Below are 17,480 nucleotides of genomic sequence, written 5' to 3' on the forward strand. Positions count from 1 at the left end.
AGTGTAGTGTACAGTATTTTGATTGTGGCTCATAATTCCTACGAATGGCTCAAACCCTCATATTAACATACATTCCTTATAGCCCTGTAGTTTAAAGTAAATCCACTTGCTAAAGCCATAGGCCTTCAGCCTTTATCTAAAAAAGAGATATGAAGACAGCACCAGTGGCTGTTAAAGGGGATGCTGTATTAGCCAGTACCCCAACTCCATCTGTAGGGCCAGAGATAATTGAAGGACATAGGAAGTCTTTGAAAATATTGTATGGCAATTGGGAGACTGTCGGTTTAAATACTTCAGTGGCTTTACAGTCCCGGGGCTACTTATTTTCTTCTCTTCGATTTATGTCGAAAATACTAAGTATTGTTTTACAATGGAACTAACTGTATCATTTATATCTATCAAATGCTGTAAATGTGCATCTAATGTGTTCACATGAAATCTTCAATTCTTACACTTTGTGTACTTTCAAGTAGGTTCAAAGCCAATAACAAAGTCCAAAGTTGACTGTGCAAAGTTTAAACTTAAGAAACTTCAAAAAGCCTGAACTCCTTGAACAATTAGTAATGAAGACATGGCATGTGTGAAATTATCTGTGAATCCTCTTAAACTTTATTTGCAGTGGCCTGCCACTAGAGGTCACTGTCATTGTACACAACTGCAAATAATTTGAAGTTAGTATAAAAATAACTCATGTCATTGCCGGGCAATGATTACCACATGGTTGGCCTCAACTCAGACAACCCCTAACACTACTAAAGCACAGGAATGCTCAGAGATTATTTTTGATACCACATTAATATATCCAAACAAACGAATGTCAGCCACAGTTCTGGGTTTCTAAGGACATGCCAATTCCATTACTTCTTGCTTACTTTTTCTGCAGACTAAGTTAAAAAGACAGTATAACTTTCTCACATTTCTCTCAGCTAACCATTGTATACGTATTTGCCAAAAAATACAGTCGGCTCTCTATCAGAATCAACATCAACCAGATCAGGGTGTTTTTTTAGCATGAAAGGTGCTTGGATACCAAACCAAAAATTCAAAAGCCATCACTGTGGCATTGTTTTCTGTTCCTGAATATGTTCCAAAGCAAAGTGAACCATTTTGACGCGATTAAACATTGCAGACCCAAATATTTGAATCCATGTTTTTCCCATGATATTTGCTTGGAATACTTAAGTCTACTCTGATGTGAGTAGAGAATTTAAACTCTTCTCAGATGGTTTTAGTCAGCATATAAAACCACCATCATCAATTCCAAAAAAAAAAAGAACAAAAGTTGCTTACTGCATGTCCACAAAAAATTAAAGAAGGGGGTCAGGTTTGGGCTATGCAACTCTAAAACCAGTGAGTATCAATTGCACGTGATAACTAAAGACAGCTACATCTAACTGATTTTGACACTGTAATAGATAAGGTCCAAAAACACATAATTCCATACGTATGGTAGTAAATTTGCTGTTAAAGGAAGAGTTGCGTATGCATTGAAGCCCATCTGCATGTGTCAGCTCTCTCTCCAAACAAACTTGCTTTTAACTAAATGTAACATAACTACAGTGTAAAAAAGTACAGATATTCTGCATATATCTGCAAGTCAAATTCGAGCACAGGCCGCCTGTCTGGAGGATAACAGCCTACGTTCATGGGGAGCCCACACTAACCACCGGCACCCCAAAAGATACACATATTCTAACTAATGCCTCAGTAATTTGGCTTCATTTGAAAGCCAAAATACTGAAACATCTCTCATATATTAGTTTAGAAATTGTAAATGGTTTTTTTTCTAGTCCCAGGATGTGTTTCATATTAGTTGTGCATTTAAATGTCATTTTGCACATTTATATGATATAATAATACATTATATGCATACATACTGCAGTTACTTGGACTTCCTGGAATCTTTCTGCTAGAGCTCAGGAAATGACACTGCAAGAGTCTATTTCTTATTTGGTATACTTGAATGTAATTCTGTCCAAACTGAAAAAAAAAGATAAGCATATCTGAAGATAATTTGAAGCAGAAGACAAACTATTGAAAAGTGTTAGGGGAGAGTTGGATACTGACAGATCAGAAATAACTGAAAAAATAAATATGTAATAACATTTAAAAGTCAGTATACAGTATACTCATTGAACTAACTTTTCAAATAATATAGGGTTGCATTAAAATATATTATATAATATTAAATATTTTTTTTAAAACTGAATGAAATAAATGCATGATAGTGAAGAAAACGAGCTGATTTTCTTGAAACTTATTGATCATTAAGTGTGAACCAAGAGACTACATACTGTAAATTGTTGTGTGCTTTCGTCAACTGAAATAGAAAAGGGAACTTCCAAGCTAATGTGTGAATAACCAAAGACCAAACTGAATTTTTCATTGAGTTGTTCTCACTTGACTTAAGACATCTTCTCTTGTGCAATTTTTTGACTTTTATTTGAACTCAAGAAAAGACATCTTCAGCCCAAAGAAGATTGTAAGTAAAACTTTCATAAAATATTTAGATATTAGGATTATTATAATTTCTTTAAAATTCCACTTCACATTTAAACTGCTTACATCTACCTGTGCATAGCAAGAATAAAGAGTTTAGAAATGTATATTTCTGTCACAGAAAATATAACTTGAAGCTCGCCTATCTTATGATACTGGTAAAGTTACCCTGGATGATCATTTTTGGACAGACAGTTTGCAGCCAACTGACCAAGAAGCTTGTTGTTTCTCCCTCTTTCAATGCAAAGATGCATTTGAAATAACATTTGACATTTGTGGAACAATGGAACGTAACTTCTCTGCAACAGATGGTTGATTTGATAGGCAATAGCCACCTCTGACATGTGAGCATAAAATATTTTAATATAGATGCTGTCTTGTAAAACTTATATCCCAAGGTCTTGCTGAAAACAAATATGAATTTAGCCATATTTTTGTTTCCCAATGTTAAACTTTGAGTGCATATTTAATTTGCCAGAATCTGATTATTAGTACACTTTTTAATAAATTGTATTTTACAATAAAGTTATAAAGTAACTGAAGAAGTCTGCCAGGAGGTTTTATTTGGTTTGTCATCTTTTGCATATTTTATAAATGCAAACAAGCATAACTTTTGTGGGTGGATTTTCTAGCCATGTCATATTAGAGACACCAGTACCCTGACATCTCAGTGTTTACTGTTTTCAGAGGACAGATAGTGACTTCACCGGCTTATGGTCGCACTCTCCATTTATTCTACCAGCAACTACCTGAACAACTACAGCATGGTAAGTCTTATCCTTACACACAGAATATTTATTTCGTACAGATATGTTGAGTACTGAACCTGAAATTTGTTTCTGCTTTTTAAGTTCACAGTTCCACATCAGAAGAGTTTGTTTTCAAAATAACTCACCTGTTTTGTTTCTTCTACCCTCCCCCCTCCCCTCTCCTTCCTTTTCCTCTCTCTTTCTGTTGTTTTCCATTATATTTACTTTTTTCCTGGCAAGGTGCTCCAATGTACACAGATAGATGACGTGCTGGAGAAGTACTACCTGTCACCATCTTATGGCATAGAGTTCTGCATTGGTTTCCCTGGAAACCTTTTGGTTGTACTTGGATACATATTTTGTTTGCCGGAGTGGCAGAGCTACAACATTTATCTCTTCAACCTAGCAGTGTCTGACCTTATTTTCCTATGCACACTTCCACGTCTCTCATACCTCTATGCAAATGGCCAATCAGAGACGAGTCCCTATGCTTGCATTTCCAATCGCTATGTCCTACATGTGAACCTGTACTCTTCCATCCTCTTCATGGTTTGGCTTAGCATGGACCGTTTTCTGCTCATAAGATATCCAACACGGACCCATTATCTGCAGAGCCAGCGCTCAGCCCTGATCATTACAGGGCTGAGCTGGCTAGCTGTCAATGTGGAAGTTGCTCCAATGATAGCGCTAATGACCCAGGACCTGCAGAATGAAAACTCGAGTCTCTGCAAGGATTTCGCCAGCCTTAATGGAGACATCAATCCATTCGGATACAGCCTGGGGCTAACCATGACTGGTTACATCCTTCCTCTGCTAGGACTTTGTGGTTTCTCCTACAAAATTGCCAAAATGCTACGTGTCCAGGACAGGGCTATACAACGCAGAACAATATCATACAAGCGGCCTCTCAGAGTTGTTAGATCAGCGGCAGCCATGTTCCTGGTCCTTTACACTCCCTATCATCTGTTGAGGAATGTAAGAATTGCATCTCTGCAGCCCTGGGCCGGGCTGCATCTGTGTACGAAGATGTACATAGAGAGCCTGTACATCATGTCCCGTCCATTGGCCTTCCTGCACAGCGTCATCAACCCCGTCTTCTACTTCTTTATGGGTGACAAGTTCAGAGTGCTCCTATTATCTAAGTTAAGAAAGCTGGCCAGAAAGCCAAAGCTGCCAAGAGAATCAACCCTAACAATTTCACCATAGAGACACAAGAAGAACACCCAAAAATCTCAATTAGCTGTGTCTTTACATAGTATATTGTGTCAAGTTTTTCTTTAAATACATAATAATAAATACATAAAATGTTAAAATGATTGCTTCACAGAACAAATTTGTCATGCAAATTACTGATGTGAATGGTGCAATGTTTGTTGAAGAAACCACATTTATTCAAATAGCATAAGTGATTTGAAAAAAACAAAAAAAACATGACAGGGTATCCATAAAGGCACCGATGTAGATAAAGTAAAGTGACATTAAAAACTTCACGAGCCAGATATTTTGGTTATTTTTTTAAATGGTGCTTTTTAATGTGAAAAAAGCATGCTTTCTAATATGCCAGATGAAACTGGAGAGGTACGCTGGCTATAGTTTCTACTGTTTTAGTGATGTTTGTGTTTTACGTTAGCATAGTGTTGTATCACCTTTTACTGTAATAAAACTAAAGAGAAGATAATTGGCGGCTATTGCCTTTTTGTCCTCTGTGGGGGGCATGCATCTCCATCGTATATTTCGGAAACATTTCAAACTATCAAGCTGAAACCTATTGTGCCATGCAGAGAACATCCTGGTATTTCTAATGACCTATTTTTGTTGGGGTGTCAATTACAACAGGAGTGCTGCCTTTTCAAATGCTGCAAACAGCAGAACACGTTTCCCCTTTATTGACTATAGACATTAAATACAATGTTCCTCAGAAGCAATCTATTAAGCTTTTTTCAGGCATCACACTTACTCAGTTTTTTAACATATCAGGATTTGTATACAGTTTGATTTGATAAAGTCTCGACTGCAAATATTAATAATAATAAAAAAACTTAATATTGGGAAATTTGATCCAAACAAGGTTGGAATCAGTTTGAACAGTGATTTGGATTTGGATTTCTATCTCTTAGTCTCAGTCGGAAGGCTGCATCTGCATCTCTCAGTACCTGTAAGTGTTATCTGCCACCTGCCACACAATGTCAAATTCAGAGCAACAGCGATCAATCAGAGAAGCTGAGCAAAATCCATGCAGCAAAATAGGAATGCATGGAAGCTTCCCCCCCAATAGTTGAGTTATTCTGCACAGAGGAGTTCTGCATTGCAATTCACAGCATGATGCAAGCTGTTAGATCTCCATCTCCAAAGCTGGTGTCAGTGTAAGTGCATGTAAACCATGTGGTTACCATAGCAAAAATATATCACAGCAACATTTGTAGTCTTAGCTTGACCAATCTGTTCATGCTAACACCAAACTCTGCCCCATTATTCACTGTTCCCACTATTTTTTAAGCTTAGCTGCTGAGTTTAGGTAGCTTAGTTTATTTGTGGGATGTGTTAACATGAAAGCCAATATGTCACATAAGGTATATTTTCATTCTTCACATAATAATCCATTTGATGTAGCTGGTTGACTACACTGCAGTTATTTCATGCATTCAATCAGTATAAGCGCCTGCCCTGTTGACTAAAGCTCTGGTTTTGATTTTTTCTCTCTGATGTGTGCAAAGTGAAACTTGTACAGCTAATTCTCTGATTATTATTGAAAGCCTTTAAATTGATGTTCCACAGCACTCTACATCTTTCATGTCTTCCTTTTTCCTTGAAACTCAGTGAGTATGAAAATAAAAATAAATGGTATTTATTGTTAAACACAGTAGACTAGGATTCTACAATCAATCTGAAAATCTGTAGAGGTAGGTGGTTTCAGGAGTTAAACTCCTCCACACTGAATAATGAAGCCCCTAACATTGTGTACTTTTCAACATAGTCATCATAGAGATACATTCTCATGTTTAAAAGCTTCTGTTTTCCAATATTTACTGTGTTATTTAGTGTCCACACATCAATTAAAAACTTCACCCAGGTCACAAATATTACAATTGGTTATTGAAGGCAATGGATTGAGCTCTAAGCTGCACATGTATGGCTAGCATACCATAAGTTTGCATCAAAAGTTGTCTAAATAAAGTTTACACTTTGTAAAATCTTGGCCTAGATGCTTTTTTCCAACCATAGCCCCAATACCTCCATTATAATTACTAAAAATGTCTTCCTTTTTACCCTTGACACTCAAATGTTCATGTTTGAAATACAAACGTAAAATAATATGAATTGATATAATACCACTATTCAAAAAATGTATGCCTACCTTGAGTAACCTTGATAACTGCATTAAAAATGTTGGCGTTGTATGGAATATATTGGGTCAAGTGCCATTTTTAGGCTTTTTCATTTTTTTCACTGAGCATATTTAAGTGTTGTTTGGTCTGTTTCACTGCTCTATTGTAATATCTAAGTTGTAATTATTTGGAACTCTGCGCTGTCATGAAAACCTCCTTCATATTGTGCTGTCAGTGTCTTTTTGGTGCTTACTTAGGCCTGGAGCCCCTATTAAACTCACTTAACTTCATAGAGTTTAAATAAAACAGACAATATCACTTTCTTTTAGTCATGGCTAATCACAACATGCTTGATCCAGCATTACATTTACATTGGCATGTGTCCTGGAAGAAGAAAAGAGGAGAGGATAGAATCTTGGACTTTGCTCGGTTGTTTGTGTTTCAAGTTTCATATTTAAAGTTGGAGGGATCATATAGACACAGAGCCCATGAGAAAAGGGTGCAAAAAAGTACATATGAGGGCAAAAACAACATCTGCTGTTTTGTATGCTTCATAATGAAATATCCCCATTTAATGATGATTGAGCTAGATGATTTAAACACATTTTAATATGATAAAGATATTGCAGTAATGAAATACAAATATTTCCCTCCGACAATGACATGATTTATGTTCAAGCTGTATGTGAAAATCATGTTGACACAAAGTACTTAAAAGCAGTGTGTGTGCTTGGTCATGCTTGTTCACATTCCTGTGTGCGAACACAGTAGGGATTTGTGTATTCTGTATACTGTATGTAGGTATAATCTGTTCAAAAACACTTCACATTAGTAACAGTTCAAGGAACCATCTGCCGTAATCCATTTCACGTTACTGTTATTATCCCTCCACAGCACTGAAAGAATTTGTTAACAGTACTAACACTTTGTCTACAGAGGAATAATAAGTGCACACATGAAGTGCTTAGTTACACACCTGTATACGAAGCACGCAGTGTGTAGTACATAAATAGTCATAAAATCACACCCAGAAGGTGTGGAGTGGTTTGTTTATAATGTCCACATAAACAAGGTTGACCTATTTGAATCACCTTTTTTCCATTGTACCAATGCATCAGACTCTTTGCTATTTAGATAAAATAAAACAGCTGTTTTTTTCCAGCCTCTACAATGTGTGTAGGTGTGTTCAGTGATATTCAGTGTGTTTGCAGATAAAACTGTACTCTCCCCCCTAAGCTTATGAATACTCAACAGATCCCACAGGGACCGCTTCACCTAAGTGGCACCAAGTGGATTAAGTGTGTCTGAGTCAGTCAATACAATATCCTTCTCAGCATATCATCCTGTTCATGTTCCCTGAGTACAATGTGCTTGTAACCGTTATGCAACATGTAACATAATGTTGGCAAGTACATCTACTCTAGCCTGTGTTTTTCTCTGAACACGGTTATACACAAAATAGAACAACTGATCAGCAAATACAGGTCAAGTCAATTTATTAACAGATAACATTAAAATTAAATATGAATCAAATGTTAAGTCGTCAAAGAGGAAATTCATGAAACGCACATCGAAGTACTTGTATTTACATTTGAAATAATAGCAAAAAACGGTGTAGAGCTGTCACTTGTTGAAAAAATACATGGTGTTGAATATGTAGTTTGTGAAAAAAAACAACTCTGCAACACATTGAATCAATGACACTCCTATAAGCTAAGACTTTCAGTTTCCCTATTAAGGAACAGTGAGACATTTAAGAACAGAGACATTTGTAACACAGATGATTTTTTGGTACTTTTTGTTTTCCTGTTATCTTTATGTTAGCTGTTTTATATGCAGTGAGTCACAGAGTAATGACACCAACAGATGAAAAAATAAGTGACAAGTCATAAAATAAAATAAAGAAACAAGGGAGTGGCTTCACATGACCATTTATGATAATTTTGCCTCTGGGACAATTCAATGTAGTCAAGACTTCTTCTGAAAGTTGCAAGAGCATACGGTCAGGGACTAAAAGTTGACTGAGGATATCACCCCTCTCTTTGATAATATAGTGTGAATAAGGTTTGGAGGTATAATGTTGCAACATTGTCTCTACTAATAAATATAACATTATTCACTTTGGAATGTGGCTAATACATTTTCTTCATGTGTAGCCCTGATGTGAAACCATCACAGAAGAAAGCATTTCTCTGGAGCACTTAACTCAAACTATCTCATTTAACATTATCTGATCTAGACTTGGAAAATCTGGTTCTCGTACTTGTATTGAATGTACCTCAAAAAAATATGGAGGGATAAAAGCACAACACTGAAACAAAAACAAAAGATTGAAAAAAAATGTGTACATGATCAATTAATGGTGCATTAGTTGGAAAAAAAATGGAATGTATATTGATTGTCAAGAGTTCTTACAAGTTTTCCTTGAGCCATTTGATATAGTTATCCGTCATGCGTCGTGCAATCAGGAAGTCGGTTGGCCACACGGTAAACATTAGACCTCCATGAAACCCGGTGTCATAATGTTCATGTGTCACCTCTACACCAGCAGCACGGAGCCGTGTGACATACATGATCCCATCATCTCGGAGAACATCATACTCACATGTCAGAATGTAGGCCTTGGGCAGTGAGTGCAAGTCAGTGTCTGGAACCAGCAAGGGCGATGCCCTCGGGTCAGCCAGAGATCGAGACGGTCCGTCCATCCCAACATCCTCCCTGACTCTCTGAACAACAGCGGGGGCGCTGTAGTTGTACTTCCCATGATATGTTTCTGGCAGAAAAGCGCTCCAGTTGACAAACTTCAGAAGGCTGAAAGACTCAGGGTTGTTGTGGGTGTTGGCCATCATGGCTTTGAAAAAGGCTTTGTCGCTGGTGAAGTACTCGCTCCAGAAACGCACCATGAGGGTGCGCGGCAGAATGGGCATATCTTGATTCTGCTGATAGGAAGGCGTGTTGAGATCCAGGGCCTGCAGCACAGGGTAGATGAGAGCTTGGGCCTTCAACTTAACCTGCTGCCCACCTTCTTTTTGTAACTGTGAGGAGATACAGAGAGAGAGATAAGAACATGACTTTCAGTTTTTAGAAATTAACTAACAATATCTGATCAAAATTGTCATGGAAGTTTACAGGGAAAAAAAAATTGTTTTCTTTGATAAAATTAAACTTAGGACTTAAAGTGTTGAACAATGTGTTTTTTATGGAAAAAATGCCAAACAACCAGCATAAGAGATTGGAACAGAAATAAAACAATTCAACAAACCTTGCGACATAAACAGCCCCTTAACTAAAAGCTCAAAACTTAATATTATCTGGTGGGGTGTCCATGTTTTCTGCAAGTAGCCTTATTGTCAGCCCTCCTCAAAGGTAGGAGTAGAGCTCTGTAGTAGAGTATTTGAAAACACTGCCCTACTATTGGAATTAAAAGGCAACAATCTTCCTGTAGGTGGTCCATATCTGGAGAGATCTGGTCTACCCAAAGTAGACGTGATTTTTGGAGTTCTTTTTATATGCTTGTGAAATTGTATTTATCAGCTCAAAGGAAAAGTTTATTTAATTCAGAGTTTGTGAGGAATCAAACATTAACAGAAAAGTCACACCAGCATAAAACGACAGCTGAGAAGGACTGCTAATGTTCTACTACTACTCTACTACTTCTAAATGCCTGGCAGAAACAACCAAGGAATGGTCCTGACCTCGAAACTAAGAGCAGGAAAGGTATTCCAAGGACAACATCATGATCAACCTAAAAAAAATTCCATATAAGTGGGAAGACCTTGCTCAAGACAGCATGGAGAAACATTCACATGAAGGAGCCAAAATCCCAAGCAGACGATCTGTCCGGCTGCCAGAGTCAAGCTGTAGTAAAGACTGAGAGTCTCTCCTAAAAGGCTCTCGTATACTTCACTTTTCACTTGTTTAAAAGTCTCTGCTGCTAGTTTGCAGGTTTATTGAGAAGGGTCAGGTTTAGGTTTATCTTCATTTGTGATTTATACTCCACCTCCTCAACCCATCTCATTTACGAGAGCAGGTTTGACCTCAGATTCCATTCATGTGAATGGTTAAAAAATATTGATGGAAGTATCTCCTCTCTTCACACAGAAGTGTATTCATGACACTACAGATACAACTTCCTATATGAGCCTGATCAAGCCAAAGTACTATGAATTCCCCAAGGCATTAAATACAATTTCATAACTAATATTTTTCTCCTTAAAAACAGTATAATCTATCTACTGCTGTCTGAGTGGTTTGGTAACGGTGTCTGTAACATGTGTTAGATCTGGTGATTTGCCAGTTCTTATTATTTTACTCAGATTATATCAGAGACATTTTCTAAAAGATAATGTAGTTATCAGTTGATAGGTTGTCAGTTCCTCTTCCCAATTTGAAACAAAAAATACCAAATACCAAAAAGACAAAATATATGCAATACCTGCTGGGAGACAGCAGCCGCCAGGTTACCCCCAGCACTATCCCCAGACACAGCAATGCGTCCTGGGTCCACAGAGTACTGGACCAGCACCCGCTTCTGGAGAAAGTGTTTGACCACACGGTACACATCCTCATATGGGACAGGGAAATGGTGAGCAGGGGCAAGTCGGTATCTAAAGAAGCAGAAAGGTATAGATTACAGCTAGAGAATAAATAAACAACATGTCCTCAGTCAACATTTAGAGCCAGGGTGAAATAAACGTGAGTAGTTTGGTAAAAATAGGTGGCACATTAAAGTTTAAAAGCTGTGAATGCATCGTCCTATTCAGATTCAGGGCAATTTAACCATTTGATTTTCTTACCATTGTGTTTCTGAAAGTAGTTAAAACCACAAACACTTGGAGATAAAGACAATCATCTTGTGATCTTTTAGAGAAGCAGTGGGTCTTTAAATATAAAACAAGATCAGTGATTATTCAGAATTTTATCAAAATATACTTAAAAAACAGGTTGGTCTTCTGCAAGGGTTGTTTTAAAACTCATCTATGGGGACAAACATACAGTTCTGTGAAACATAGGTGTAAATACAAATATAATGTGGTCATTTAATTACGTTTCACAGATAATCGAGAAAAGAAAGTTAAAGCCGGAATTTAAAGCCATTTAATTTGGGATCACATAATGTTCCAGTCCAAAAGTCAAATGTTACACATGGCTGACTTAAGATTGTGATATGCTGAAATTATCCATTGAACCCTTAACATTGCAGACAGGAATTCAGATGAGGCAGATAAGACAAAACCCCACACACACCCCTCACATTGAAACACTCTTCCGGTCAAGTAATATGTGTCAACCAACAAAACCATGTTAGACACACAAAAAACAAGGGATGGCTTCATGCCTTTGATCTTTACTGCTGAACCTTGTATAGTTGACAATAAACTTTGTATAGTAGTCTAGAAAATGGAGAAAGTTGGTGTAAGAGTAAGAGTACAGAAAGTGGGAATACGAGCCAGGAATGGCTAAAATAACCAGTGACTGTAGCTGTGAAAGAGGAAAGGCCTGGTGAGACCCAAATGAAAACCTGTTAGCTCACTCTACTGCATCCTCACTTTTACTGCGACTAATCATAGAGGACAGGCGCATGTGATGTCAGAAAAACTGTGAGAGATGGAGGGAACAAGGGGGGAATAGCCTGACCTAACTCTGAAGAATATAAACTAAACAAAGCTTAATAATGTCCACTAGATAATACGTCTCACTCTACAACATTTTGGGTGTAGTTTAGTTAATATACTGTATAATAGTGCCTGTATATTATAAGTTACTAAATATGATATACTTACTCTACTGAAAGAACCACTGCGTCCAGCTCTGTCACCATTCTTCTAGCCAGGAGATCATACGGACTCATTCCTGTAAAAACAGAGAAGATGGACACTGAAAATGTAACACAACGAACAGAGATTTTTAAGCATCACATTTATTAAAGAAAAAAAATTGCATCTTAACATTCCTGACATACCGGTAACACATCACATTAGATGAAAGCAATAGTGCAGCAAGTGGTATTTCCTGGAAGGACCCGCGTAAATGTGATTTATAGGACTGTTCAACAGATTGCAGAAACAGCATGAGTTGTGTCAAACTGCATGACATGTCTTTATGTTTTGGATTAAAGGGTAACCACCCTCTGTGTTCCCACTGCTCAAGCAGAAGGTGTGTTGTTTCCCATTGCAGACTGTGAAAGCTCTGTGGTTGTGCTTCTGATAGTATGTTATTTGTTTATTGTCTTGTTTTAGAATCCATTATAGGGAGTCTCTCAAAATTGAAAGGTATTCTCCAAGTTGGGTGAGTAACTGTCAGATAAACCAAAAACAACAATATGTATTATTCATCCATCTAACCCTCCATCTTTTGGTAAGTCCTTATATCCCAGAGTGAACATTCTGTGTTTTAAAAAAGGAGAAAGGGCCAACCCATCAACTTACGGGAACTCCCCAGACACCACCCTCCACCATGCAGGTATATGACGGCTCTCCTGAGCTCAGTGTCACTGCCCCGCTGCTTCGGCTGATACAGCACCACCTCCACTCCATCAAACCTCTCCTCTGTCACCTTGACATGCTCATCAGACTCTGGCACTACATTTTCAAGCAGAGTAATAACATACATCACTCCCATGTAGTCCTTCAGCCCCAGTAACTCACTGAGGTCTGCCTGAAAAAGGAAAGAAGAGAGAGACACATTACAGTATTTCTCCTTGTTCACACCAGAGATATTAGTATTACATCACAACTAGCTATTTCAAGTCAGTTTATCCTATGTAAATACAATCAACGTGAACAAAGCTTCTTTTATTCAAACAGAAAGAGGTAAGATGCTGAACTCGTGTGCCTTGTTAAAGAGACGGGGAGACTATGGACAAAGGAACATTGTCTAGTTAAATGTCAACAGTGCCTTAAAGTTATTCCTTTTTTCCTGTATTAATAACTGAACTGTTATTAAACTATGAATCGTACTCCATTATGTCCAATGAGGTAAGCATTCAGTGGCTGGCATGAGGCTCATCAGCTGATGCTTTCCACTGTGAGGAGAACACACCCGTCAAAGACTCATCAAAAGCTCTACTGTACCTACCATCACACACTCATATCAGCTTTAGAAAACACTGCGGGATTTATCTGCCTCAGTTTAAAAATACTAAACTGAAAATTAGCTGATGGAAATATAGTAAAAGTCTAACAGAATGTTTACAGGACAAGAAAATTGATTTACAGGGACTGAATATTGGTTTGGCACAAAAAACACAAAGAAGTTATGCCTTTAGAACACCAAAACACTCACTCTAATTGATTGAGTTAATCATTGAAAAGGATGGCTGTGTGCCTGGATCAGAGACCTACATTTGGCTGCATAATTATGTTATATTGTTGTTACTTATTGACAAGAAATATAATCAAACACATCCTAATGCTGAAGTGAACAGGATTATATCTGGCAATGATAATGTCCCTCAAAATGAACATGTAACACTTTTATTGCTGTTATCAATGTTCTTTTGTTTTGTTCAATAAATATCATACTCAATATAATACTCAAACTACTGCAACACCTCCCAAATGTTGAATGTTGAAGTACAGTACGTAGCCTTTAATAACACTGTTAAACCAATGTTATAAATAGCCTATGTTTGCGTTATTAAATGTCTAAACCTATTAAGAGCCATAGGCTAATAGCCGCTTCACAATGGACAGCAGTAAAGTCCGAGCTCTAACAGTCTTTAATAGGATCTATTATTAGAACAGGTTTGAAGGACTATACAGTACAACACATGGATTAGCATCTGACATAATCTGATGTAACCAGCATGTATATCCACATCAGCAAAATAAACGTTTCAAAACTACCATAGGTACTCTGACAACAAAGACAGTAGGCTACAGTAACCACATCATGCATTAAAGGGACACATCAAAAATGCCTCTTGTTACCTCATCTGCAGAGCCACATATTATAAAGTGAATAATTTCGAATGAAGCACCAGCAGATCTAATGAAAAGAAAATAGTTTCCTTACCAGGTGGCTGAGACCTCTGAAGAAAGAGTTGGTCAGCATGAGCTTCCATCTCTCGTCTATCTCCTCGGGAATGGGCTCGTAAATATAATAAGAGGTAAAAGAGCACACAGCGACGAATAGAACGATGCTTCCCAACCTCATTTTACAGCGTGCGTCCCCAGAAGTTAACAGCAGGATGCAAACACAAACAAGCTGTCAGCCGCACTTGTGAATTGGGAGCTCTGGTGCGCAACAAAGCTCGGAATTGAATTTGGATCCGGACCAGCTAAATATGACAGCACGTGTTCGGTGTCATTTGATGGTAATCAGCGTGCATGTTCGGAGCTTTACTTCGCTGCGCGCGCGCGTTTCCAATCGCATGTCCGTCCCGTGAAGCCGGGGAATGAATTTAAGAGTCAGTGATACGGAGACAGGAGCGCGCCCCCCCCCCCCCCACCCCCCCATGTACTCACGAGGCAGAACCGTCCTACCTTGGCCAGCGCTGCAAATTCCTCAGGTGCCTCCTGAGCGTGGCCACTCAGCTTACACGGGACGCGAGTCAAAAGTTTGTGCCAAAATGCAACTGATGCATCATCAGCGGACCACTAAACACTGAAAAACACAATCTTCTTTTTTTCGCTTTTTTTCTTTATTCCTTTATCTTTTCAGGTCCGGCATTAGGCTATATATGTTTTGTCATTTACTTGCTGTCAGATGTGCGTTCGTAAACGCGCTGCTCCGTCTAGCTGTTAGTCAGCATTTTATTCTCCGGTAGAAATTCTACATGTCCCTCTAAAACGACAGAGACCCGTGTAGTTGCAGATGCAGTGTGAAGTAGGAACTCTGTTATGCAGCTAAACAGTGATAGTTGCACGCAGCCTAAGCTAAGTATACTACCGGTGACAGTCAGATGAGATGCCCCCTCTCTTGGCAGGACTTACTGCCAAAGCAATATGACTCTCAGATGCACTCACGTTTTGAAAGGAGGCTGCACGAGGAGCTCCTTTACTCCTGCAGGGGTCTGACAAAGACATTCCTACAAACAAGGATATAATTTGTTTAGCAATTTTATGTTCATGACATCTGTGTGGGGGAAGTAGTCAAACAACAGCAAGTCTTCAAGCAAAATGTAAGTCTCAGAGAGGCCTAGGTAAACATAGAGTTTAAAGGATGTATTTAAGCAATGTATACAAATGAACTTGTATGACAGCTTGGTGGCATTTATTTACTTGTACCTTTAGAAAAATCCTCTTTAAAAAGAGACAGGCCTATTACAAGGCAAACTGTATTCTCAGCAGGCTTAATCTCAGGAACCTGTACCACATGCATCCACGTGACTGTGCTGACCTCTGTGTTATGATCTTTTCAAACTTTCTCTAAGTCAAATGGGAGTTCGTAATTGGCCCATATTTAGGGGCTGGCAGTGTTTCCTTTCATCAGCTGTCAAACTGTGTTGAGATGCAGTGCAGGAGCCAGGAGTGTGACGGAGGCTGGGCTAAGAGCCTATGTGAGACTGATCACTGCTGAGCGGTAGAATGCTAAATCTGTTCTCTGAATACAGAATCACACTTCACACAGTCCAGGATTCTCCCTGGAACTCCCCCCCCTTCTTTTCTCCTCCAACCACAGGCCTCCACTGGGCTTCTGAGGGAGACCACCTCAGTTGGTAAATCTAGTAAATCTTTCATGGGGCTCTCTTCACACTGTGCACCCTTCGGTTGGGATGACGGGTGTGAGAGGGTGCGTGGGTGTGGATGTTGTCTTCATCTACCTAAAGCCGCGCTGTGCAGAGCTCTGCCACGTGGCCTCAAAACACCCTGCTGCGTGTCAAGCGCAAGCAGATGTGAACATGTCAAAAGACGAAAACTTAGTGTTTAAATGCATGAGTGTGTTTTCATGAGTTTCGGTGTGTGCTTGCTTGCCATTCAGCTGCACACATGCAAGTGCACAAAGACAGGTCACGTTTCATTCCTTATTAGTTGCACATTTATGAGTTCAGAACATCCACAGGGAAATATAAAATTCTCATAATTAAGGAATGCAATCCAAGCCTCTACTGCTGATGATCAAGAAATGAGTCAGAGCAGCAAGCGTAACTTTTCAGTTTGAAGACCCCCTACTGAGCCAAAGTATATGAGCTGCATGTAAAGCAGCATCTGATCAATTTACAGTTCAGGCTGAGACGAGCTGAAGGAACAAAGCTTTGATGTAATAATCAGCTAATAGGTTTGGATGCCTTACTTCAGCTAATTAATTCAAGACATTTCCCTAATGAAAAGTATATAAATGTGCAAACTCAATCATGAACCTGACATTTGCAGTTGTTTAAGGTTTATACGTTGGCTTACTTTTCCTTCTCCCTTTAGGCCTTATGCAAGCTGTTAACACTGACTTCATTCCTTTTTGATGAGAGCAGGGACTAGTGGCTATTGTACATGTGTGGATACATGTGCATTTATGCATAGGTTTTGCGAGTATCTTGTTTCTATCAAAATGTATTAGATGACCCCATTCCAGAAAAAAAGGCCACAAAAACACAAATGCATAAATAAATATACATTTAACCCGATGCTTATGCTAGACTCACTCCCCTACAATGACTGTATTCTCAAAGGAAAAATGTGTCCTCCAAATCTGAATTTCTTTGTAACTTAATCTTAGTTCTCCTAAAACAAACCAGTGTTAATAAAATAACAATAAAGCAGGGCTGACTGAAAGGAAGATCCTTGGGAATTCCTAGAGTCAACTGGTATGGACAGCAGTGGTTCCATGAAATAGTGAATTGCGGCATTTTAGGTATTCAATTCTACATTTATAATGCAGCTCAACTGTTAACTATCAAAACAAATGCATACACAATCTATACAATTACAAGCAATTCTTTCCCATTCCCTAGGAACCACAAAAAGCA

At 38.5% G+C, this 17,480-nt stretch overlaps 2 protein-coding genes across 2 annotated transcripts; one reads left to right on the forward strand and one right to left on the reverse strand.

The window, feature by feature from the left end:
• The first annotated feature begins 2,356 nt into the window (after positions 1-2,356).
• On the forward strand, positions 2,357-4,926 carry LOC132980568 (succinate receptor 1-like). The gene is made up of 3 exons (XM_061046769.1): positions 2,357-2,482; positions 3,187-3,266; positions 3,489-4,926. Exons 2-3 carry the CDS (start codon positions 3,213-3,215, stop codon positions 4,452-4,454), a joined length of 1,020 nt encoding a protein of 339 aa, XP_060902752.1. The 5' UTR covers positions 2,357-2,482; positions 3,187-3,212; the 3' UTR covers positions 4,455-4,926.
• A 3,127-nt stretch (positions 4,927-8,053) lies between these two features.
• On the reverse strand, positions 8,054-15,021 carry aadac (arylacetamide deacetylase). The gene is made up of 5 exons (XM_061046768.1): positions 14,591-15,021; positions 13,003-13,231; positions 12,358-12,427; positions 11,010-11,181; positions 8,054-9,609 (listed from the first exon to the last, which is right to left on the reverse strand). Exons 1-5 carry the CDS (start codon positions 14,729-14,731, stop codon positions 8,986-8,988), a joined length of 1,236 nt encoding a protein of 411 aa, XP_060902751.1. The 5' UTR covers positions 14,732-15,021; the 3' UTR covers positions 8,054-8,985.
• Positions 15,022-17,480: the final 2,459 nt, after the last annotated feature.

Source organism: Labrus mixtus, chromosome 9 (genome assembly GCF_963584025.1).
Source record: "Labrus mixtus chromosome 9, fLabMix1.1, whole genome shotgun sequence".
Taxonomy (NCBI): domain Eukaryota; kingdom Metazoa; phylum Chordata; class Actinopteri; order Labriformes; family Labridae; genus Labrus; species Labrus mixtus.

What these genes read in the sequence shown, in the direction of transcription:
- LOC132980568 (XM_061046769.1), top strand. Translation starts at nt 3,213, where the DNA reads ATGGTCGCACTCTCCATTTATTCTACCAGCAACTACCTGAACAACTAC. An exon ending in ACCTGAACAACTACAGCATG is followed by an intron (nt 3,267 to 3,488) that starts GTAAGTCTTATC and finishes TTTCCTGGCAAG; the next exon opens with GTGCTCCAATGTACACAGAT.
- aadac (XM_061046768.1), bottom strand. Translation starts at nt 14,731, where the DNA reads ATGAGGTTGGGAAGCATCGTTCTATTCGTCGCTGTGTGCTCTTTTACC. An exon ending in TCAGAGGTCTCAGCCACCTG is followed by an intron (nt 13,232 to 14,590) that starts GTAAGGAAACTA and finishes TTCCTTTTTCAG; the next exon opens with GCAGACCTCAGTGAGTTACT. An exon ending in CGGCTGCTGTCTCCCAGCAG is followed by an intron (nt 9,610 to 11,009) that starts GTATTGCATATA and finishes ATCTCCTCACAG; the next exon opens with TTACAAAAAGAAGGTGGGCA.